General features: G+C 43.5%; 1 protein-coding gene across 1 annotated transcript; it reads left to right on the top strand.

Annotated features, from left to right (window-relative positions):
* On the top strand, positions 1 to 25,469 carry LOC135224953 (intraflagellar transport protein 122 homolog). The gene is made up of 4 exons (XM_064264266.1): positions 1 to 171; positions 569 to 839; positions 1,211 to 1,377; positions 25,328 to 25,469. The coding sequence occupies exons 2-4, from the start codon at positions 654 to 656 to the stop codon at positions 25,422 to 25,424; spliced, it is 450 nt and encodes a 149-aa protein (XP_064120336.1). The 5' UTR covers positions 1 to 171; positions 569 to 653; the 3' UTR covers positions 25,425 to 25,469.
* Positions 25,470 to 25,676: the final 207 nt, after the last annotated feature.

The raw sequence follows: 25,676 nt of genomic DNA, 5'->3' as shown, positions 1-25,676 counted from the left end.
GGAAGATGTAGAGTTAGCTGCTCTCAAAATCCGTGCCAAACCTTTTCATGACAATGAAGAGCACCAGCCACTATGTTTACCGTTGCTCAACCACTAATCCTTTAGTAAACAACAGTGGTAACCAGTGTGTTAACTGTGGGCATCCCTTTGTTTATTCTTTTGTGTCATTTGGTAAGCAAAATGTCTTTACAATATTGTTATAAAAGCATGTTTGTTGTGTGATTTTATATTGACTAAATGTCAATACAAAGGCAAGACCACTTATTACACTTATGGTTTTTTCTGTTTAGTCCATAGTACGAATATAAGATACAGTATACTGTATTGAAGTAAGGCAAGTTTTAAGAAAACTTGACTTGAAAGTACCTTCAGTGTCTTGAAATTCTGAAATAGTAAATTTTGAACACTTTTGTGTTCCTGGTGCTAAGCTTAAATTTTATGAAAATTGCAATACGTATTAACATTTTTCTATTCCTACATTATCACGATATTAGTACTATTTTAGGTAAGATGTGTTACTGATATTAAATTCTGAACTATACCTTTGCTTTTATGTTGTTGTTTTCAGAGATTCTTCCAGTGGTTGAATTTGTTTTAGAGGAGGAACGTTACAGATGAAGAGGGGGTACGTCTGATTCAGCAGTCTGGAGGAAATGGCCCCAGATGATCAGGAAGGTGGATCAAAAGAAAATGATGGTAATGATGATGATGAAGATGATGATGATAGCAGATGGAAACAAACTCATTCTGGAAATGCCCAGGCTTTGACATTGGACAGCTCACCTGTACATGGAAGCAACAATGAAGATCCATTCACTGCTAATCTTATGAGCTTTTATGTAAGCTATGTATTGTCTGTTGATGATAGGTTTTAGGTCAGAGTTTTTTCTTTATCATATATTGCCTAATTGTGGGATACTTGAAATATTTGAATTATCCAGTGTCATAGATTTGTATAATAATCAGGCTAAAATTTTGTAGACCAGTAAATCGTGAAAACCATGCAGTGTTGAGAGTACTTGCCTAAATCTGAATTTTTATTGCAGAAAAATATCTTGTGCATTTTAGAAGTAACAATAACCTCAAATCTCCCCTTTTTATAATTGTACTTTATCATCTTGTTACATAAATGAGCCTTATCAAAGAAAGGATTACACATTTACGTTAATGTAATTTGCTGAAGGGTCTTTGTAATTTCTTGTGCCTTTAGCCTGGCGGTTCTGAGTATCAACCAGTTCTTCTTAACCGAGCAGCACTATTAGCTCTTGAAACACATGACATTATTGTCTGTCGCTGGCCGAAGCCTCTGAGGTATCAATTCTTTAAGAACATTATGCCGGAGATGTTCCTATCACACACTGTACTCACTGTAATAAGGTAAGCTGTTTAGGATTCAACATAAATCTTTTTCCAGTTCCAACATAATTCAAAGTTTAATGCAAAGAGATCAGCATTATTTATTTTGTTTTCTATATTATTTCTTGTACTGTAATTAGTTTTGCTGCCTAAAGTATTATGTACAGGTTTAGAGTTGTAGATTTGGTCAATACAGATAACGTGTATATTGTATAGAGAATGCCTGATTGCTTACTGTACTTCACACATTTCCATTATTAAAGCTATGAGATACAGTCAAATATAGAAGGCGCGTAAGCTTGCCAAGGAGTCGTCGGAGGGCTTCTCCACGACACCCTGGTTATGGACACGTTTTCCCTCTTTCCTTCCTCTGTCTCAGCTCCCGCGTATGGCTTCTTCCCCTTCGAGGGGCGTGTCGCGGTCTGGGACGCGGACCCTGACATTCAGTTATATGCGGGTCTTCCATTCGCTCGGGGTGGGAAAACCTCTCCCCCCCCCCCCCCCCCCCCCCCCCCCCCCCCCACCCCCCCCCCCCCCCCCCCCCCCCCCCCCCCCCATTAACCCGACCTTTCCTTCCTCAGGTATGCCTGCCATGGATGGCGATCTCGAGCAGGTCCGGTACTCGCTTGGGCTCCCAAGCACAATGAGTATTCAGGGGCTGCTGTACCACCTGGCTGGGCATGGATCCAGGCTGGTCACCCATGGACCAGAGACGTTGACAACAACAACGGTGTTGACGCCGGGGTATGCAGCTCCTCCGCTCCTCCTCACCTGGTATACACTCAACATGTGGCCATGGTTACACCGACAGCTGCAGTCCAGGCTCCGCTGCTGTGTTTGCCTAGGAGGGAGATCACCCCGCCGCCTGGTTTTGCTGCCCTCTGCTCCAGCCCCTGACTTTCGGTGTCCCAAGAGTTCCCTGCACGCCACCTCCCGCCATGCCTGTGATGCCGCTAGCTCCTGTACTGCCGCCAGTTCATGTTGCTGCTACTCCCGTACCAGTTCCTGCCATCGTCACTCCAGCCCGTGGTGTTGCTGCCCCCACTGCAGGTCCCTCCAGCAGGTGCAGCTGGGCCCTGTTGCTTTCGGCAACTGCCCCAGCTCCGTCCTGGATGGAGGACCTGACAGTGGTCGTGAGGAAGCTGACAAAGCAGAAGAGGAAGGTGTCATCGTCGTATGCAGCTGCCTTTTCCCTTCGACTTCCAAGGCCCCACAGCTGATGAAGAAGTTGATTGATTGATTTTGAGTTTTCTGGCGTCACAACTACTAGGGTCACTGACGCCGACCGGGGAAGAAGGTAGCCTCCTCCTCCCCTAAGAAGTCCTCGCTCAGAGACCTCAGGGTCTGTCCCACTCCGGTGGGAGAGTTGGGGCTTCCGCTGGTCCTCCTGTTCCTTTTGGGAACGGGGCCCGTCTCTCCTTCCGCAAGGAAGATGATGATGGGGACTGGAGGGGTGCCGGCTACACCGGTACCTCTTCTCCTGGCACTAGAGGTTCTGCCTCGGCACCAGGAAACCGTCTCGGCCGCTCTATTCGCGAGTGTACGGTCGCCCGCGGGTGACTGTGCAGCCAGGCCGGGTCCAGGCACCGAGCCGAGCCCCCCCCCCCTGCTCGCCGCCAGGACCCAGGCACGGAGCGGAAGACTGGTGGCAGTCGCTCAGGTGACTCCCGGCAGACCGTGCACAGTCCGAGGCAAGGAAGAGGTCCCCCGGTCGCCAGGACCAGCCTCGGCTAGTCCAGGTACCGTGACGCGCCATGAGGACGGGCCACGCTCCCCACCCGCGACAGTGGACTCTTGCCGTCTCCTGACCGTCGCTCCCACCGTTACCGGACGGATAGGCTAACTGGTAGCAGCTCTCCTGGCGCCCGGGGACCGTCGCTACCATTCTCGGTTCAGTGGTTCTCCCCAGGGAGACCGTGCGACTAGGCCTGCATCTTGATTGTCATCGCGGGTTGGCGATTGCTGCAGCCCCCCAGCACACTGGTTCTGCCGGCGGGCGGGGGGGAAGCGTCAGGTCTTCCTCTCCTATCCCTTCAACCTCCTTGGGCTACACCGGGGTGATTAGGAGCGACCGTGAGGACGTTTTGCGTTTCGCAGTCCCTCCACAAGGGCCTACGAACCTGGCAACGCTCATTGGGATCAACCATTTCGTACGCCCAAGTGGTTGGAGGAGACCAAGAGAGGTCTGTCGTGGTTCCTTCTGTGGAAGAGGAGGATCTCGGGAGGTGTTCTCCCTGGATGGGCTTGATGGTCCATCTCCCCAGGACGCAGTCACTCCTGAGATCCAGAGGTTGTTTGTAGAGGTCATCACGCTGATTCGTCAGCACAATGACCTTGGGGAAGGATTGGTGCCGCTCCCGCCCTCCGAGCCTACATCAAGGCTGGAGTCTTTCTGGGGGTCCTAAGAAGGAACCCAGGACGACGGTTGGGTCTGCCCCAATCAGACCTTGGCCATGACAGCGTTGTTGGGCCATGTGGAATCTCTCTCGTCTTCTGGGACAGGAGGGATCGCTTTTCGGGTCTGGCATGGTCATCCTAAGCTACTTCCCCCTCCTCTACCACGGCAGAGGCGCTTCTACGTGCCTTCGGAGGACGGCTGCCACCCAAACAGGTTAACCCGGAGCTAGCTAGGCTAACCCCGGTGTGTCTCTTCAACACCTGCTGGCCGAGAACCAGCAAGAGGCACTGGCTCTGGAATCGACTGCCATGGCAGCGTTCCAAGCAGTCTCCTGGCTGGACCTGTGGTCCCTCACAATGTCCAAGGTCGCGGCCTCCTCGGGAAACATCACTCCTGAAGGGGACCCGGCTTTTGGGAGATTGAGTCAGTCAGGGGGGTAGGGCAATCTCCTACCTGGCCCACCAGACGGCCAACCTGGTACTGAGATGTAGGGACGCAGTCTTCTCTCGAGTTACCAGGGCAGCAGGGCGCGAGGCAGCTTTGGGTCAGATAAATGGACCGGTGTGCTGGGTTCCTCCTCTCTCTTCCCAAGAGAGATGGGGTGGACGCTGTGGTGGAACAGCGGCGCACTGATGACAGTGACCGCCTAGTCCACCAGGCAGTCTCGAAGGTGACTGGGCAGCCTCGAACCACTGCGAACATAAGCCTAGGAGCTTAGGTAGCGCTTCCTCCTGCAGCCACCAAGACGATGTCCTCATCGAAGTCGAGAGGAAAGACCCAGCCTTCGACTTCCTCTGTAAGGAGGGACTGTCAGCCCTCCTCCTCCTGAGGAGAAACCGGGAAGAAGTCAAAGAACGGGAAATGCTAGGGACGGCGTTCCCACTCACCTGCTGCCGGAAGTGGGGGGTGCCTGGCGAGCCATTGGGCAACTTGGCAGCTACGGAGCCGAGACCTGAATAGTGGACGTCCTTCGGGAGGGACATCTACTACCCTTCAAGTCACGGCCACCCCTCACCTCCAACCCGGTCCAAGAGCAGACGTACGTTCCCGTTCTGCCAGGAACGTTGCGCTTCGGCAGGAAGTAGAAGCCAAGCAGAGCAAACAAACTGTGGAGATTGTACGGATCAGTCGCTGGGCTTCTACAGCTGACTTTTCCAGGAAAAGTCATCGGGGGGCTGGCGCCCGGTGATAGATCTCTCTCCCTTGAACCGATTCTTTCGCCAGACTCGGTTCACGATGGAAACGACACACTCCGTGCTCGATTCTGTCAGGGAGAACGACTTCATGCTTTCTGTGGACCTGAAGGATGCATATTTCCAGATACCCATCCACCAGTCCTCCAGGAAGTACCTCCGCTTCATCCTCGACGGGACAGTGTACCAATTCAGGGCACTTTGTTTCTGTCTCTCTACGCCCCACCCCGCCCCACAGGCGGTCTCGGGATCATGGTGAATTTTGAGAAGTCAGATCTCGAGCCCAAGCAGAGGATGAAGTACCTGGGCATGCTGATCGACACGGTAGCAGGTCGAGCCTTCCCCGCAGACTTGTGGATCAGCAGGTTCATGGGCGGCGGCCGGACGGTTCCTGTCCCTACAGGAGCAGCCAGCTCAGCAGTGGCAGGTCGTGATTGGTCACCTGTCGTCTCTCGAGAAGTTAGTCCCTCACGGGCGTCTTCACCTGCGGTTTCTTCAGTGAGGCTAAAGGAGTGTTGGTCACAGGCAAGAGACCCACCGTACTTCCCCGTGCCTCTCACGGAGGAGGTGAGGCAGGACCTAGCCTTGTGGCTGGTTGACGGGAACCTCGTAAGAGGAGTGCCTCTCCATACTCCCCCCCGGAGATGCTGCTGTTCTCAGACGCGTCGACCAAGGGATGGGGCTCACACCTGCAGGAGTTGCTGGCTGCAGGTGTGGGGGACCATCGCGACAAGCACCTTCACATCAACGTCCTGTAGCTCAAGGCAGAGTTTCCTCGCTCTCCAAGAGTTCCAGGAACGGGTGATGGGACACTCAGTGGTGTTGATGAGTGACAACACCATGGTTGTGGCATACGTCACAAACAGGGGAGCCTAGTGTCCCTCCCGTTGCACCAGTTGACGTTGCAGGTGCACAAGTGGGCCGTAGCCCACTCAGTAGAGCTGTCAGCCCAATACATTCCAGGAAAGAGGAATGTAGTGGCAGACAAGCTCAGCTGTCAGAATCAGGTGATAGGGACCGGAACTGGTCCCGTCCACCCAGACGTGGTGGAAAGGCTCTTCGACCTGTGGGGGCGTCCAGTTGTGGATCTGTTTGCCACCTGGCACAACAGAAAACTTGAGGTTTTCTACTTAGTTGTGCCAGACCCATGGGCAGCTGCAGAGGACGCTCTTCAACATCCGTGGGACAATCTCTTCGTTTACACCTTTCCCCCCTTTCTGTCTGATTTGCAATGTGATCAGCAAGGTGCTGGTCACAGCGAATCTTTGGATGATTCTGGTGGCGCCCAAATGGCCTTAGGCCGTTTGGTATCTGGACGGCTGGCTCTTCTCGCCGAAGCACCAAGAGAGATTCCCCACTGGCACAACATCCTGTGCCAGCCACACGTGGAACGGTACCTACCGATCGGTTCGGTCCCTGTCTCTTCAACGGCTGGCTGTTATCCACCATCCCTTGCGAGTGAGAGGCTTTTCTCGCCAAGCAGCAACAGAGATGGCTGGGTACCTCAGGCAGTCCTCTGCAGCTGTGTACCAGGGGAGTGGTCTGTCTTCAGCAGGTAGTGGATTTTCCTAGTCTTCCTTCGCCAAGAGAAAGCTCCTCTCCGTCTCCCCAGTGAAAGGCTTATAGGGCCGCCCTGGCCCTAGGTCCTTAAGCTGCGGGGAGTGGACATCTCCACCTCCATGGAGATCTCCCTCCTGATGAAGAGCTTCAAGAGCTCTTGCCCACCCAGGGAACTTAGGCCCTGGGTTGAAACGTGACTCTCGTCCTTAGGAGTTTGACTCGAAGACCCTTCGAGCCACTCCGGGAGTCGTCAGACAGGTATCTGACCTCTAGACCGTCTTTCTACTGGCCCCTGGCCGTTGGCGAAGAGAGTAGGGGAACTTCATGGTCTTTCCCTTCGATGTAAAGCCACAAGGGGATGGGGATCGGTGACACACTATTTCGTCCTGGATTTCGTAGCGAAGACTCGGAACTCTTTGGTCCCTGATGACTGGTTCAAGTCATTCACGATTCCCTCCCTGAAGGACTTCACCAACGATGATGCGGATGAGATGCTGCGTTGTCCTGTGAGGGTGCTATGGCGCTATCTGTAGAGAACTCGCCACCTCAGGCCTGAGTGTTGACGCCTCTTTGTTAGCACGGGGGTTACCAAGAAGGTGGTGTCCAAGAACACACACTCTTTCTGGCTTCGTGAGGTGATCAGGAAGGTGTACGCCGGATAGGAGTGACGACACCGGTACCCTTCGTCCGAGAGCCCACGAATTCAGAGGTATTGGTCCAACCCTTGCGTTCCGCAAGAACTTCTCCATGGCACAGGTGCTGAAGCTGGGTTTGGGCCCAACCAGGCCACCTTCACATCTTTTTTATATTCGGGATATCGCCCACAGGTCCTGGACAACCTTTTTCTTGGGACCCGTGGTGGCTGCTCAACAAGTTGTGTAGCTTACCCCAGCTCCCGAGCGGACAGAACAGCATCCCATCCTGTGAGACTGCGTGAATGGGCGAGCGAATCAGTGTGTGACTGGCTTCTCTTCCTCCTCCTTTCTCTCCTCTACTGTGGGGGCAGAGGGCTGCGGTCGTCACTCTACGCTGGACAGGAGGCCGATGCAGGTAAGCTATGCGACTGAGCTCGTCCTGTCCCTTTCATTAGGGATAGGAGTGGTTATCCACCACTCCCCTAGCAAGGGGGGAGTGGACGCCAACAAGAGACAAACCCTGACCTTATATTTGGGCTCTTGAGTAGGAACTAGCTCTTGCTTGCTATTCATAAGAGGCATGCTTGCCACCCTCTTATGAATTTGGTCCAGAGGTCTGACCACTGATCCTGCGGTGCACAACCCGATCAGCTGGGGCAGAGGGTAGGCCCTCCCTCCCTTAGCTCTTACGACCAGGGAAGGAACCAAGGTCGGACGAACACCAGTCTGTTCTTAAGACTCAGATTCCACCCACCTATAAGTGAGTCTTCCATATGTTAACAAGGACCGAGGGTTTGTATAACGTGTCGGAACAAATTACAATTTGTCGTAAATTGTATTTTTTCCTAACTATACAAACCTGAGGTCCTTTACACTAGTCCCACCTCATGCCACCCCTCACTCTGTTCCTGGGCTTAAAGCTTCAGAAGAAATAACTTTTGGAGAGGGACTGATGCCTGTGAGAAGCTAGATACATTGATATCTAACCACCCAAACACTGAGTGACGTACAGTGATATATGGGAGTCATTGCATAGGGAACTAAAGAGAAACTTTGACTACTGTCCAATAACAAACCAACACACCAGTGTTTGTTACCGCGTCCCACCTGACTCCCCCTTGCCAAGTAGCAGAGCATATATATTAGGGCTTGTGCCTTGTATGATAAGGCGCCCATATGAGGTAATGTTAGACTAGCGATAATCTATACGCTAAGTCGGTTGGTATTGCACTTCCATCTTCAATGGAAGTGTCTGGGGTTTTGTGTAGATCACTTACGAAGTCGGTATTATCTTTAGACGATGTGTTAAACTCATGGTTCGGTGAGGTTCTTGTAGAAACACTAAGTATAAAAAAAAAAAAAAAAAAAAAAAAAAAAAAAAAATTATATATTCTTCTGAAGTTTTACATGGTGAAGATCAGATATGATTGTACAAGTCTTCTAATAACGATAGCTTGATCGCTTCTGCCAATGATGATGGCTAATCCTATTCCTCTACATGATAAAGCTTAGGTAAAGAGGTACAGGTCTTCTAATGACGATAGCTAACTCTGTTCTGCCTGTCTACCATCTCTGTTACAAGTTATGAAGGAACAGACCGTAGTTCGAACATATGAACATACATACAATGACATAGTTTCATACGAACACACAATCAAATGAGACACGCTACAGATCACGTAGGCGGTAGTTGTCTCAAGCAGGGAGCTTGGACTAATGTTTATAAACAATTGAATGACTACAGGTGACGGCATGTTATCTTAGCCTACATACTTAGTTGTATACGTCATCTTTAGCGTCTCTAGTCTGATCACATTCCTGCAAGCAATCTTTTATATATATGGACTAACATTCCATATTATTATGATGTAAACACTTACATCAGCTCGGTCAGCTACCAAAACCAACCACTGAATATTACTCAAACTTGACTTGCATTTAACTTATAGGAGTGTGATACAGACACTATGTGAATATATATATATATAGAAGTAAATAAAAAATTCATGGTGTACATGAATTGATTCAAGTAATAAAATATAAAACAATGATATTGGTAAATAATAGTGATCACGTGATATATAAGATACAGTTTTTTCACTTCATTTCATTAAGATACTTATGCTACAGAAAATACTAATGTACTCTGATAATCGCATAGAACGAAGATTAACATGATAAAAATCATATTTTACTGATAAAAATTTCATATATGAATTGATAAAATTATTAATGTTTATGGGCTGAATTGATTCGTTGATTTTTATGCTAAATGTTATATATCTGATTCATTAATCAATATACTAACTCATATATAACTGCAGATATTGGTAAGATAAAAGTTAACAGATTGATTATAGGCATACCTGATCTGTTTATACATATGTATATGGATTTCATATAATTATGATTAATATACGTGCACTTTAAATAGATTCCTATTGCGTACACGCAAAGATATATTTCGATTCCGTTATTTATGATCATTTATATATAGATTCCTAGTGCGTACACGCAAAAAATATATTTCGATTCTGTTATTTATGATCATTTATATCTATAGATACATGATACTTTAATATATAGGAGGATCATTACGAGGTTATACTACTTCACTTTTAACTAGCGTTTCGAACAACTTTTCGTCCATTACACAGTTCCAGACAACCACCAATAGCCATGAAACGGCCTTTTTTCAATGGTTAAAACGAGGGGAAAATTTGCCTGGGGGGCGGGGTCCAACGTTCCATTTTGCGCTCATACTTATTCTCTGCATCCTAAGCTACACGATTACGTTCGCGATGAATAGATCATCCCAGCACGAGTCCTTCGCCAGCAAAGTAGAGTTGAATATCCTTCGGGTCGTAATTGTCGGAAGTATGTCCCTTTTTGTAGTCGATCCGACAGCCGCCGGAGCGTTCCGCATTAAAACGAGATTAACGACGATGAACGGTGTCGGTCGAAGAAGTCCATGAAATTCCTTTCACATTGTAGGCGGTTGTTACTTGACTGTAGTCGTCCGCTGCGACGAACGATTTTTTGAAGTTGCGATGTGAAACTCTCGTACTGCAGGATACTGTAACCAGGTTCCATTAATCAGCCTGCCAAGTGAAAGTATACTTGTCACAAGGGCAAAGTAAATTCAGACAACATCCAAATACGGGAGAGAGAGAGCCATTTAGACCAGACTTAACCCACTGAATTCGCTGATATTTTGGAATTCAAAAGAGTCCGCTGTACAAACTTTTTTATCCATGGCATTAACAATGAGTGAACCTATCCAGGTCTATGATGACTGTAAAAATATCCATAATTATAACAAATAAACAGATACAATACAAATCCCAAGAAAATTCGATATTACTGGTAGTAAATTACTAGACAAGAAGTGGAAAAACGGAGCTATTTGAAGATTGCCAGGCAACATAAGAGTCAAAGAGAAGATTAATCATGATTCTGTATTTCTCTATGCTAACTGAAATTAAGTTGTGATAAAATCTGATCCTATGTGCCCTAACAAAAGTTTCATATTCAATTTCTCGCTCGCATCCTCTGAGGTTAATTTTAAACTTTATTAATAGGTAGGAGATGCAACGAAAAAAAAACCCACTCATGTAACTAATTTCTAAATAAACTTTGGGTTTTTCAAGAAAATGTGACATTTTCCCATGAATGTTTACTTGAATTGTAATAGGCTAATGTTGCAAGTAAATATTTCATATATACATATCTTGATACTTCTAAATGTCTATGAGGTTCAGAAAAAAAAAATTAATTCATTTTGTTGTTATAGAAATTCTATTTGCTTATTTTGTTCATTAATTTTAAATGATTGCAAGTCCTTAGCTAAAGTTGCATTGCGCATACGGATAGACATGTCTGCCTTGCCCATGAGAAGTTCGGGCTAAGCATTCCTTTCTCCAGTCAATCTGCTTTGCAAGCGCAAGATGAAGCCTGTGCAAAGCAGATATTTGAGGTTAAAGGAATCACTGCTGATACGGCAAACGCACAGACCTTCTAGAACTTGATGACGTCGTCACCAGCTTAAGAGTTACGTTACTTGCTGTAAGAGATACGACTTTAGGATAAATTTATTATCTTTTAATACTCGACCCACACGAAAAGAATGTCTGAAAAAAAACACGTACCAAAATTGAACAATATAATAGTTTCATGTTGGAAAACTGCATGATTATGTTTAAATTAAATATTCCTTATTCAAACTATATGAAAAAGGTTTCCATACAAATTCTATATATATTATTAGCCCTGTATAAGATCATATAGGATTATTCCATAGATAACATTTTCACTTCTAGACTTCCTGACTTTTAAAATCTCTTTTATTTTATTTTATTTATTTATTTATTATTATTATTTATTTATTTATTTATTTTAATTTCTTTTTTTTTTTTTTTTTTTTAATTGACTACGAATTATAAATGTCACCGGGACAGACAATATGTCAGTAGATTTTGGATATGTGTTTGAACTTTTAGCTTATTTGTCATTACTAAAGCGTTTAAGTTGGAGTTCAAATCTTTACGCATATATATTTGATATTTAATTATCTATGGTTACGTTTTTTTTTGCTTATTGATTTTATCGTGATTCCTTTTTTTATTATAATTTGTAACCCTTCCGACTTCTTACGGATGTATTATATTGGACTCCACTTGTATCCATATTTATCTTATTTTTTTTTTATATTTTATTTATATATTTTATATATATTTGATAAATTAATGGTTGCTTGAATATGTGGAAAAGTGTTCTAGCGGCGTACCGTATAAGGCTACTTGCGGCATCATTTCTACAGATACGAGATATGAAGGATAAAGGTATTTAAAACCGCGAGAACCGCTATAATCCAGTTCGGATCCAACATCACGAGTTGTAACTCGTAAGACATTGACACTTCCTATTAATTATCCGTTATTCTACCAAACCGATTGACTCTGGGTGATAAAATATATTATTGGTTTTCTTAATGGAAAGGAATTCACACAACTGTTAAGGAGATTATTATTGATTTACACCACCCGAGTCCAGATTATCATGTGTTGAATTCCATGTTTACTGATTTAGCACTCATAAATATTCCTAACGCACTCAATTGCGGTGTTTGTTTTTCGTGCTATTAATTCTATATAACGTGTCAAGGAACTATTAACACTAAGAAGTGTTTATTCCCTCTGTCAGACTTGTAATTCTGTTAATAATTCTACGTATATTCTTTCAAGGATTGATTTGGCACAGGATAGGCCCTTAACTGACAGGTGTCTTAGTGTGTCCCTTGTTTTCATGACACGTGTTATTACAATTAGTTATGTGCTTTTTATATCTGTAAGCATTGTAGGCCAGTAAAATAGTGATTTTGGCTTTCGTTACATAGTAGGGAACCCTGGATGACGGAATGCAACCAGTTTATGACGATTGGTATGAAAGAGATTATTATTACTACCTGGTCGTTAGTCATCTGCTGTGTTCTTCGGGTTTACCTCGTCACAGACCTACATAATAAAATTACATTTTGATTAACATTATTCTGATACACATACTTTAAATATACTTTTGCTTTAGGGTTTCTGCTCGAAAGTGTTTATTGTTTTTGCTTAGCCGCTGACCCTGTTTCCGTTTCGAAGTGTTTATTGTTTGGTGTTTATTGTTTTGCTTATCGCTGTTGACACTTGCTTTGTTCAGTTTGTAACAGTTCTGCGCTCCGACCCAGATATTCAATGCTCGCGATCTCTTGGGTTAAGGAATTTTCTTGTTTAGATACGGTTTTAACAATAGGCACGGATGTTTCTATATCTTTTAGTCCAATTAATGGTTCTTTGCTGTATGGTGCGGGATTGCGGGATAATGCGTCAGCTATGATATTTTGCTTTCCCGGTAGATATCTTATCTTGGCTCCAATAACCTGAATGATCATTTGTCACCGAGTTCCTTTTGGACTGTGATTAAAGCCTTTGAAAACTCTGGTAAAGGACTCATGTTCGGTAAGGACTTTATCAGATAGCCATAGATTATGAACTTAAAATGTACTAGTGGAGTTAAAGATACCTAGCCCTTCCTTGCTTATTACTGCATATTTACTTTCAGAGGGCTTTAGTTTACGTGAATAAAAAGCATATATAGGGAAGAAACTGTTTATCATATTACTGAAGTAGTATCCCTCTTACCCCTTGGTCTGAGGCGTCTGTTGCAATAAAAAAAATTCCTTATTTAAATCAGGGATTTTTAAGTTAGGTAAGCTGCATTTTTCTGCTTTTAAGATATCGAACGCCTGTTGATGCTTTTTAGACCATAATAAATCTACGCTCTTCTTCGTAAAATCTGTTAAAGGAGCTGTCATGATTGAAGAGTTACATATTTACATACGATTGTAATACCCACACAGCGCCAAAGTGCTGTACCCCCCTTTACGTAATAGGTACCGGAAAGTTATGAATACCGACACCTTACCATAGATTACTTTAAGACCTTGACAAGACACATAAAACCTAGATAAACATGTTCGGTTTTAAAAACTCACATTTATATATTTTACTCTGAGACTAGCTCTAGTTTATGTGAATTGTACTTCTAAGGTATTAGAAAAGATTACAAGATCATCCATATAGCATGTAGGGTATCCCCTAAAAGTCTCCAAACACTATATTATAATTGGGGTGCAACGTAAGCCGGAGGCATACGTAAAAATTGATAATGTCCCCCTGAGTGTCTGAAAACGGTATATGAGGTACAATCACTTAGGTAATGGTATCAGGTAAAAGCCTTTAAGTAAGTCCAAGTTGGTGAAAAAAAATTATTCTAACCTAACAGAGATAAGATGTCGTCGGTACATGGCACTGGAAACCTATCGGGAGTCGTTTCCTTGTTTAAGTGACAGAAATCTACGCAGATACGCCAAGTCCGATCTTTTATGGCTTTTGGGGGGGGGAATGACTTTTTGTTTTTTTGAGGGAAAATTATATGGGCTATTTGATTTCCTAATGGCTCCTATTACTAACATTTTTTCAACTTCGTCATTTATCTCTATTTTGAAATTGCAGTGAGATCTATACGAAGGTACGTATATAGCTTTATGTTTGTCCTTAGACCGTATTTTGTGTTAAATTACATCCTTTTTTCCGTTTGTTTCCTCCCAGAGATATCACATCGCTAGTGGAGAAACTTCCTGGTATTCAGGTAGAAGATAAAAAAAATTCTGCTGAATCACCTCTGCTTGAATGACTTTACGGATATTACTTTAGATAGATTATCAGAGAGATTCATCTACGACTGGAGTTGGGAGTGATTAAAAAATTAGCAACAATAAAATGCGATATTATAACTTCCGTATCCACGATATGTATACTTTTAGGGCTTTGTTCGCGGAAATCGTTTATATTTCAGAGTGTCGGGAAGGATTAAAATTTCATTTCCAGCAAAGTCTTTTTACACGCACTAAGACATTCGAGGGTGCATGCTTCTCGAGATTTTGCGTGCAAAGTGCGACTGCGGTTTGTGGGAGAATTCTGTTGGGTCATTTGAACAATGTTACGATTTATGAGACAAATGTATTTGTTCTTTTATATAAGTTATTATTTGATTAACTGTCTCATTTTTGTTCAAACGGATTTTAATATGTTTGAAGGTTTATAGGATTTTCCTTTGATAACACGCCTTATTTTGCAGGATGTAAGATAATATTTTGTATACCCCTAGATGAATCTTACAATTACACTAGATACAGATCAATGTTTTTTTATAACTATAGAGGTATCTGTAAGCGCTCGCTTATCCGGACTTCTCATTAGAGAAGTTTCGAACAACAGACGGTGAGTCCGTAAATACAGGATATTACGTCTACTAAAGAATAAACAAGATATTCTAATTTTTACGGCGGGCGTACAGTCGGGCTTTATCCACCACTACTTATAATAACTTACGTATTAAAAAAAACGAAAACCTGCTCTGATTACTTTATACGGTCGTGTGTTTCATAGGAAAAATCCTTTTTAATTCAAAAAGATATCGGTATGTATGAACCAAACAAATCGCTTTTCCCCACTCTGCTTAGAGTCGCTTATTGTGTGGAATTTGCTTTGCTTTGAAAACTCGGCAGATTTAACTGACCTTGACCGCTTGACTAGGTGACACAGTCACCGAGTTTGCTTGTTTGATTCTGAACGGGCTACTGTTTCTATTTCTTTTTGTAATAAATAGGATCCTTCTCTTTATTACCTATCGGCAACGTATTGTGTGTTTTAGCTTATGTTGCTGGTTACGTATAAAACAATGAATGACGAACTATTATGGAACTGAGCGATTACTAATAAGACAAGTTATCTCTACTGTATTCAATATTAACTGTTTGTACTTCATTCTTTGCTAAAATTTGAAATAGTGAGGGATCCTGGTCAGCGCATTTAGCCTGATGAAAGTTTTTTTACAGACATGTTATTCCTTGCAATCCAGCCATATTTTTAAAGTTGAGTTGAGTCATTGAGGTTCGATATTTTATATAACTAAAAAAACCAAAAATTCAAGGCTAAAACAAAAAAAAAAAAAATGCGATCGGGACTTTGCAAAGGAGCATTTATTGTCATGACCCGAAATAGTGTTACCTCTAATTTATCTAGATTCGTACGGGTGTTCCACTTGTTTTTGTGTGTTTTCTAATCACATACGGTGCTTAACGACCCTATCCATGCATCTGTATAAATACAGACGTCCACTGCGTAAACGCATATTCACTGTTATATTATTTGTTACGTAAGGGATTAATAATCACCCAAAATGATAAAATTAACATAGTATATGATTATGATATTTCAGTATAACTTCTGGAAACAGACACTCAATGATAAAAAACACTCGCAGTAGCGAAATCTCAATGATTGTATATAATTTCTGTAAAAAAAGAAGTAAGATTAAGGAATGTCTCGTAACTTCCGTCCACAGGAATAACGAAATTCGACTGCAAAGGAAACACTCAAAGTTACTCCAAATGAATAAAAAATTGTACTTAGCTTGCTTTTGTGGGAAGTCACGGTGTTCCGATAACGCCACAACGGCCTTGGTCCTCCTTCTCTATTTAGCGATGACCTGGTTTTTGGCTTGAGTTTCCCCCCGTGCGCGTTGTTGGGATGATTTCGAGCCCTTGAAATCCGATGCTGCAGACGCGTTCGGTTGTTTCTTGCAGTGCCGGAAACGCTCACTAACGATGTTTTCTTGAATGATTCTAATGCGAGACGAAGCTTGCGTTGTCGTAGGAAAAGACACGTCGGTTTTGTTTCTTGAAGTTATTCACTAAACGATGATACTAAGTTGCTAGAAGAATCTGCTGCTTTCGTCGTCGTTGACTTCATGATTTATTATTCTGTTTTTTCTTCGTAGGACGTTGTAGAGTTCTTCTGGTCCCGCTGGCCACCAATATTAGGGCTTGTGCCTTGTATGATAAGGCGCCCTATGAGGTAATGTTAGACTAGCGATAATCTATACGCTAAGTCGGTTGGTATTGCACTTCCATCTTCAATGGAGTGTCTGGGGTTTTGTGTAGATCACTTACGAAGTCGGTATTATCTTTACGACGATGTGTTAAACTCATGGTTCGGTGAGGTTCTTGTAGAAAACACTAAGTATAAAAAATTATATATTCTTCTGAAGTTTTACATGGTGAAGATCAGATATGATTGTACAAGTCTTCTAATAATGATAGCTTGATCGCTTCTGCCAATGATGATGGCTAATCCTATTCCTCTACATGATAAAAGCTTAGGTAAAGAGGTACAGGTCTTCTAATGACGATAGCTAACTCTGTTCTGCCTGTCTAAACCATCTCTGTTACAAGTTATGAAGGAACAGACAGTAGTTCGAACATAGGAACATACATACAATGACATAGTTTCATACGAACACACAATCAAATGAGACACTACAGATCACGTAGGCGGTAGTTGTCTCAAGCAGGGAGCTTGGACTAATGTTTATAAACAATTGAATGACTACAGGTGACGGCATGTTATCTTAGCCTACATACTTATTGTATACGTCATCTTTAGCGTCTCTATCTGATCACATTCCTGCAAGCAATCTTTTATATATATGGACTAACATTCCATATTATTATTATGTAAACACTTACAACCGCTGCCACCAATATTAGGGCTTGTGCCTTGTATGATAAGGCTCCCATGTGAGGTAATGTTAGACTAGCGATAATCTATACGCTAAGTCGGTTGGTATTGCACTTCCATCTTCATGGAGTGTCTGGGGTTTTGTAGATCACTTACGAAGTCGGTATTATCTTTACGACGATGTGTTAAACTCATGGTTCGGTGAGGTTCTTGTAGAAAACACTAAGTATAAAAAAAAAAATTATATATTCTTCTGAAGTTTTACATGGTGAAGATCAGATATGTTGTACAAGTCTTCTAATAACGATAGCTTGATCGCTTCTGCCAATGATGATGGCTAATCCTATTCTCTACATGATAAAGCTTAGTTAAAGAGGTACAGGTCTTCTAATGACGATAGCTAACTCTGTTCTGCCTGTCTACCATTCTCTGTTACAAGTTATGAAGGAACAGACAGTAAGTTCGAACTATATGAACATACATACAATGACATAGTTTCATACGAACACACAATCAAATGAGACACGCTACAGATCACGTAGGCGGTAGTTGTCTCAAGCAGGGAGCTTGGACTAATGTTTATGAACAATGAATGACTACAGGTGACGGCATGTATCTTAGCCTACATACTTATTGTATACGTCATCTTTAGCGTCTCTAGTCTGATCACATTCCTGCAAGCAATCTTTTATGTATATGGACTAACATTCCATATTATTATTATGTAAACACCACTTACATATACTACAGTACGAGAGGGTTGGTTATTTGCATACCAAGCTACCAAACTATCAGTACGACTACCTACTCACCTGTATCACCAGTCCAGCAAATTGACGTGTATCCTCAACCCGTCCAAAGGAGAAGGAAAGGTACAAGAGAAAGATAAGAGACCAGCCAACTCACTCATTTTCTCATCCACAGGTAAGATACAAATGTGCCCAGCTAAGGGCAATGATGAGTTACAATCGTTGGGCAGCCACCACAGGACATCCAGGGAAAACATGTCCATAGATCTGTGGGCAACATCCTTAAGATAGAAAGAGGTGAACTTGGACTGGCGTAAACCAAGTACCAGTGCTCAGCACTCTATGTACAGCCAAGTTCTTTTTGAAAGCCTGCACAGACATGCGGCGGAATCATCAAGAGTCCAGTATGCCTGTTTGATGGCTTCCTGTATCCCACAAAGAGATAGTATTCTTCAACCCCCTTTTCTTTGTACTCCTTTGTACTAACAAAAAGTCTGCGACAGCCTGGTCTAAGGTACCGTGTCCTTTTAAGATAGCAATGCAGAGCGCTGACAGGACACAACAAAAGCTCTTGAGCACCACTGCCCACAAAGTCATTCAGTGATGGAATGGTAAAGGAGGTGAAACTATCATTGTGCACAAAGGGATTCTGGGTCTTGGCCAAGATTCCAGGACAAATTGGAAGAATACTGACCCCAAATCCTGGTGTGCTTCACATCATAGCTCAGATTGTACAGCTCCTCCACTGTTCTTCGAAGATGCCAAGGCCAGGAGGAAAACTGTCTTGATCATCAAGTTCCTGTCAGATGAGTGATGCAAAGGCTTCATATGGACCCTTAGTGAAACTTCTCAGAACCAAGAAACTCCCATGTCGGAGGCTTGCGCTCCTTAGGAGAACTCGATTGCTCAAACCCCGTAACTAGCAAGGAAAGTTCCCAGGATGAGGAGACGTCGATACCTCTAAGATGTAACACTAAAACTCAGGATCGCCCTGCAGCCCTCTAATGGCAGAAATGGACAAATGTTTCTCACTCTGATGGAAGGTCAAAAAGTCTGCTATGTGCTGAATAGAGGTTCTGAGTGGGGGAAAACCCCGTTTACAACACCAATCACAGTAAATCACCTCTTGAGACTGCTGGACATATGCCCTACTGTTCTCTTAGAAAAGCCTCTTGCTCAGAGATACTTGATAGCCTCCAACTGTGAAGAGACAGGGATTCTACTGACTGGTGGAACCTTTCTGCATGCGGCTGACACAGGAGATGCCACCAAGGGGGATTTCCCTCGGAACCTCTGACAACAAAGACAGCAGATCTGGAAACCAGATCCTGCAAACTCATCAGTCTGGTAAGGACTTGACGGATCAAACAAAACGGAGGGAAGGCATACACCTCCAAGTTGTCCCAGGGATGTTGGAATGCCTCCTCTGCTAACGTTAGAGGATCTGGAACCACTGAACAGAAAATCTTCAGTTTCCTGTTAAACCGGGTTGCAAAAAGGTCCTGCATGGGTCTCCCCCAAACCTGGAAGAGCTTGTCTGCTACTACCTGACGGAGGGACCACTGTGCCTAGGATCTGAATCCTGATGACTGAGTTTTGTCTGTGACCACATTCCGTTTGCCTGGGATATATTCTGGCTGAGAGTTCCACCGAATTGCTGACTGCCCACTGGTGAACCTCGACGGTCAAGGCGTGAAGTTGATGTGAAACCAGGCCTCTGCTTGTTCACATAAACGACCACCATGCAGTTGTCTTGTTCACATAAGCGACCACCGTGCAGTTGTCTAACATGAGAACAACAGAATGCCCTCTACTTTCTCCCGAAACTCCTTCAGACCCAAAAAGGCTGCCTTCAACTCCAAGACGTTGATATGCTGCTGTTTGTCCCTCCAAGACGTTGATATACTGCCGTTTGTCCTCCAAACTCCTGAGGCAATGAGGCTGCCTAAATGAGCCCCCTAACCTGAGAGGGAGGCGTCTGAAAACAGAAGCAAGTCCAGAGAGAGATATCGCAGAGGAAACACCTTTAAAGAGATTTCAGTCATCCAGCCACCAATGAAGGTCTTCTCTCTCTTCCAGAGATAGAGGAACCTTCAACAGGCACGAGTCCCCCGGCCAGAGACCAGAATTCCCTCAGCTCCACTGTAGAGACTGAAGATGAAGATGCCCATGAAGTACCAGCTTCTCCAGGGAAGATAAAATTCCAGAAAAAACCTGCTACTGATGAGCTGACTGATGTGGTTCCGACAGGAAGGGTTTGTGCCACCACTTACAACTTCTCCAACCTCTGATCCGATGGGAAAACTTGCAACTGCCATATCGGTGACCATGCCCAGGTAGAGAATCCTTTGACTGGATACAAGGTCTTACTTCTCTTGGTAGACCACGATACCAGTTCCAGACAAAAACCAAAGCAGACAATCTCTGTCCTTCATCAGCTTCTCCTTGGAACCTGCCAGGACCAACCAATTGTCGAGGTACCTCAGCATATGGATCCCCTGAGCATGGGCCCAACTTGAGACGAGAGAAAAGACCTGAACACTTGAGGAGCTGTGGTCAGCCCGCAAGCAACAGGCCTTTGAACTTGAAGAACTTGTCTCCGAAAGAGAAGTGAAGGACTTCCTGGACATCGGATGAATAGGGATCTGGAAGTGGAAGTATGCGTCCCCTCAAGTCTACGACAGCACGAAGTTGGCTTCCCTCACAGCCGCCAACACTGAACACTGGGTCTCCATCTTGAACCTCGTCTTGCTGATGAAGTGATTGAAGGAGAAGATGTGACTGTAAAAACCACGGAGACGGATGCACCACTTCCTTTATCGCATCCTTGTCCAACATCTGCACTTTCTCCTGGAGAGCCAAGAACTTCAGAGAATCTGGAGGATACAACCTCCTGAGCAGCGGCTTGTCCGAAAGTTGGGGAGAGAAGTCGAATGGCAGTAGATACCCCATCTGAAGAACATCTACTACCCACTTTTCTGCGCCCATAATTTGCAACTTGGCCCAATGGGCACGCCAAGCGTTCCCCCTCCCCCACATGGCACAGGAGAGGGAGAGTCGCCTAACCTACCAACGACCCCCTTTACCTCTACCCCTCCTGGGCCCTTCTCGGCTTAAAGGAACAGGAGTGAAAGGGACGTTGGTCCTCTGACCTAGACTGGGATGAACAGGAAGGCCCTGCCAAAACTGAACTCCTTGACTGCCTACCAGGCGACGACCTTCGTGACTGCTGCTACTGCTGCTGGGGGGGGGGGGGGGGGGGGGGGGGGGGGGGACATCTTTGAGGATGAAAATCTGACTTAAGACACTGCCTGGTGCACTAATCCAGCTCGGTCTGAGGGAACAGAAATTGTGATTCCAACCCGATCTTTCTATCCCTGGATAAAGCCCCACGTCTCTTCTAATCAGGAGGAGGTTAGCCATAAATTAACACCGAGGCGAGCAGGATATGAGAATGCCTTGCCTCCGGGCTGCAACAAACTGGCATGAGAGGAAGCACTCAACCAACCCCCTTGGGGACCTGAGGGCCTCCCAATACTTCCAAACGACGAATCGATGGAAGAAAAAGAAAGGGGACAAAAGCACAACACTAGCATGGGGTGTGACAGTGGCAGGAGACAAAGCATTGGGAAGAGAAGAAAAACCTTCCCATGAAGGAAGAGCAGAAACTCTATGATGCTCTCCCTTACTATAGATTAACTTCCAGTGCTCTCTAGGCCACGCATGGCATTCCTTGCAGGGATTACAATATAGTACAAAACGTTAGAACGGCACCTACTACAATTGACGTGTGGGTCCGTCACAGATGAAGCCTAAAAACGAGAACACGGAAAACCTGGAGTTCAGGAGCACAACACGTTGATGAGGCCGATAGGAGCAGAAGCAGCCATAATAAAAGCACACACACACAGAACACAGCAAAAATGGGCAATGAACTGGGTAAAGGCCAAGAGAGGTCAACCACAACTCTCGTTCAGGCGGTTTAAGAAAAGACTGACATTGTGGCGTGGGTGCGTGGTCGTTAACCACTCTTCACCAGATATACGCACGTGTTGCCAGATCTCACAAGATTCCTTGCTTTCATCTGCGATTTGACCGGATCCAGCTAGGCAAACTAGAAATGATCCTATTGTTTAATACCAAAGGTTTTTGTTCGCGTATGAGCAAATGGAGAAAAAGGGGGTTAGCCTCACTAAAAAATGGAATAGATAAAGAGGAGGAAAAGAGGTTAGCCTGTTGTTATTTGGTCTTATAAATTTAGCTCGCATGATACGTGAGATACGATAAAATAATTTTAGGGTGAAAATTTGTGGGTCGCATGATGTGCGAGATCGCGTGTTACACGAGTATATACAGTAATTGCTGATCCATTATTATCCAGCCGCCCTAACATGAGGTAGTATTTCTATTTTGCTGTAGGCTGTTGTTACTGTACTGCTCTTTTTTCTGTAAAAATCATTCTAACCAAGAAAACCAACTTTCTGGCACTTTCCTTTATTGCAGATACCAAAATGTTCACCATTTTCATAATTCCTCACAATCACTACACTCCTGATATCTTCCTTCTTTTTTTAAACATATTTACCATCAGACTTTCTTCCTGGTCATTTGGCCTTACTTCCTTTTCCTAGATTGAACTAATCAATTCTAGTATCTATTCGTCTCCTTCTGTACCAAGTACCTTTAACATTTCAGTTTTATATATTGTAAGTAACTTACCAAGTAATACATAGCTACAGTTTCTAGTTTTAACAGCAGCTTTAGATTTAAAATGTGCATCTCGTTGCTGCCCACATCTGCAGAAGGATAGGTATAACATAGCTGAAAAGCTCAGTTTCATTTCTGCTGCTCAACCACCAGACACTTAAAATTTTTGCTAGACATGATTGCTCAACGGAGGGTTTTGCTGATAAAAGGATTTGGTGAAGTTCTGTTGTTTTGGTAGCCTCTGCGCTATATATTTTCTTAGCTTAATTAAGCCTCAAGTGAATCTATAAATTGCTGTGGACAAATTTGTTTTCACAACAATACATTGCAAAGACTGGGAGGACGGCAAGTGGTGAATTTTGAATTCATATTTGGACAAAATAGAGGAAGCTAGAGAGGGACAGGTGGCTGCTAGAGCCGAAGATAGAGCTTCTAGGTCTTCATCTCCCAAACCGGTACTTTCGACTTCTGTTGAATGCTTTTTCTTCAATTCCCAGTTCTCTTGCACTTCTTTATACTCTGTTACCTGGCTCCCACCCCTGAACCTAGTGCCATTGCCAGTCTTGAAAGCCCTTATTGGTGGATAAGAAATTTGATGCTTTAGTGGAGACAGTTGCACAAATCAGTGATTCAGTGAAGGTCATTATGGACAAAGTGAAAGTTTGTTATTCTAGTGCTAGTGTTTTTATCAGTGGAAGGGGTGGCTATTTGTCCCACGATGCTCCAAGATGGAGGTCCCTGCTAGACTCCTTAGCAACTTGGGAGGAAGCAAACCATTAGTCCAACAAGGGAGGTCAGTGGGGCTTGCCCATGAATAGTTGCTCCTTCATCAGAACCTGTCACTAATTCCCAGGTTCCTTTGGATAACCGCTGGAAAGGTGTTCAAGGGGTAGCGCACATCCTGTCTTCCAGTGGTTCTGACTCGGATGTGTATAGAGGATGCAGTTGGCGCTTCCAAGATTCATCCAGAATGTTGAAGAGCCATGCTACTGAGCCAAATGTCCCATCGATTCCCTGCAAATGCCACAGGGATCAAGAACCCTCCTGTAGCTTTTGGGATGATGATGAGTGCCCAGTGGATACTGAACTCCCAGTACCTCACAAGCTTCCAATGGCCTCTTAGTGCCAAGTGACCCATGCATCCAATGGGATCAGATCGTCCCATGGGATCAAAGCTCCTAGTGGCTCACAAGTGTCCAAAGGGAGCAATTCAACCAGCAGATCCTGATCTCTCATTGAAAGGAAGTCAGAGTGAGGTTTGAATGATGACTTGATTTCTGAAGGTTCAGTCAAGGAGTATCGGTTGACAGCAGGACAATCAGTACCACAGGTTGCAAGTGCGAACCTTGCAATTGCAGACTTGGGTCCTCCTCTTTGTCAGGAATCGACGATACTTTGATGGTTAGACAGTTTCATGGAACTTTCCTTCGAAGAAACCTTTGCCTTCCCCTTTAGTGTCAGAGGATCATCAACTGTTACCCGGCTCTTTCATCTGTCTCTTCGGCTGAAGAAGTAGAGCAAGAGCAACCCTCTTCATCTTATGCTGCTCTTATGAATTATTTCCTCCTCTGTTTTGTCGTAGTTTTTGCCAGTGGCACCATCTTCTCCTTGCTCTGCTTTCATGTCACGACAACCCGCAGGAACCACTAAACTTTTTCTAAAATTATTTTATCTATTTTGCCTAAGAAGGCTTTATCAGACATCGATTCCTAGCTTTCCAAGAAGAGAGAATTAGTCTGGTCCCATTTTCAGAAAAGATGCCCCAATGAAATTGTTAAGGTATTCTAGTTAAAATTTGGTAACCAATTGATCCTAAAGGATTTGGGCAGGCTGAATGCAAAAAGGTTACCAAGCAGTATTTTGAATATTAAGGCCCAAAAAAGACAAAAAAGAAAATGGCCACCATAAAATTTTAAATCCCAAAATGGCTCATCTTTCTGATAAAAAATCTTAACTAATTTTCCCCATGATTAATACACTGAAGAACCCAATTAAATTGTAAAAATTAATTTGAAGGTACCCTTGATGACTTTCAGCAGCATTGTGCTGTTTTTTAAACCAAAATTACAAGACATTAAAGTCAGTGATAATTCATGTTTCAATTTGGTTTTTAGATTCATATTTTTGTGCCAGCCTGTAGATATGCTTACCTCTAACATATTCTTTTTTTATAATTTGCAAGTAGTGTGCAGATACAGTTGTGTAATTATAATTTTACAAAATAAAATAAATTTACTTGTTAGAAAAAACATGTATAACTTGGTAAGATTATTGCATGGCTCTTATAGGTTAAGCACCTTATCCAGCAGGCTTTTGCAGAGTAAAAATATAAAAGTCTTGAGTGCCAACTTATGATTGGGTGTTTTTATTGTGCAAACAAGAACTTCATCTGACCATTGTCTCAAGGAATCTTGTAGTGTTTTTAAGAAGTCACTTTTAGTCTTCTGTTTTAGTGAAATATAATCATTTGTGAACACTTAAATATAAGGCTTTGTAGGGCAATGGTGTCTGATACGAACATCTCAATATGACTGTCACTGTCTGTTATACTTTTGTAAACAATTTTGGATTGTCATTTTAAATATATTTATTTTACTTTCAGATGTTCCATACTGATGATTACATACTTCAGGTACTGCAAAAAGGCCACTGCCCTTTCTGTCGTACACCTTCAACAGATATTGGAGACCACACATTGAGTGAAGTGTTAAGTATTAAACAGTGTGATTTTTTATATTTTTGAGTATGAGTGTATTAGTTTTGTGGTTTGTAAAATGTGATGACATGATTTATGCAAGATGACTTTTGAAATACAGTACGTATATAATTGTTTGGGCCACGTGTGCTGTTTTTAGTCATTGTTATATTTGTGTATTAGGTAATGCTTTGATGTTTTATTTATTTTGTACCATAAATGAAGAATAATCTAATTTCCTACATTATGTAAAGAA

Source organism: Macrobrachium nipponense, chromosome 12, assembly GCF_015104395.2.
Source record: "Macrobrachium nipponense isolate FS-2020 chromosome 12, ASM1510439v2, whole genome shotgun sequence".
In the NCBI taxonomy this organism is placed as follows: Eukaryota; Metazoa; Arthropoda; class Malacostraca; order Decapoda; family Palaemonidae; genus Macrobrachium; species Macrobrachium nipponense.
This window is presented reverse-complemented; position numbering and strand designations above follow the sequence as displayed.

Bases quoted from the DNA above. Each gene is read 5' to 3' on its own strand.
- LOC135224953 (XM_064264266.1), top strand. From the start codon at position 654: ATGGCCCCAGATGATCAGGAAGGTGGATCAAAAGAAAATGATGGTAAT. The intron at 840-1,210 runs GTAAGCTATGTA...TTGTGCCTTTAG, and splicing joins CTAATCTTATGAGCTTTTAT to CCTGGCGGTTCTGAGTATCA. The intron at 1,378-25,327 runs GTAAGCTGTTTA...TTTTACTTTCAG, and splicing joins ACTGTACTCACTGTAATAAG to ATGTTCCATACTGATGATTA.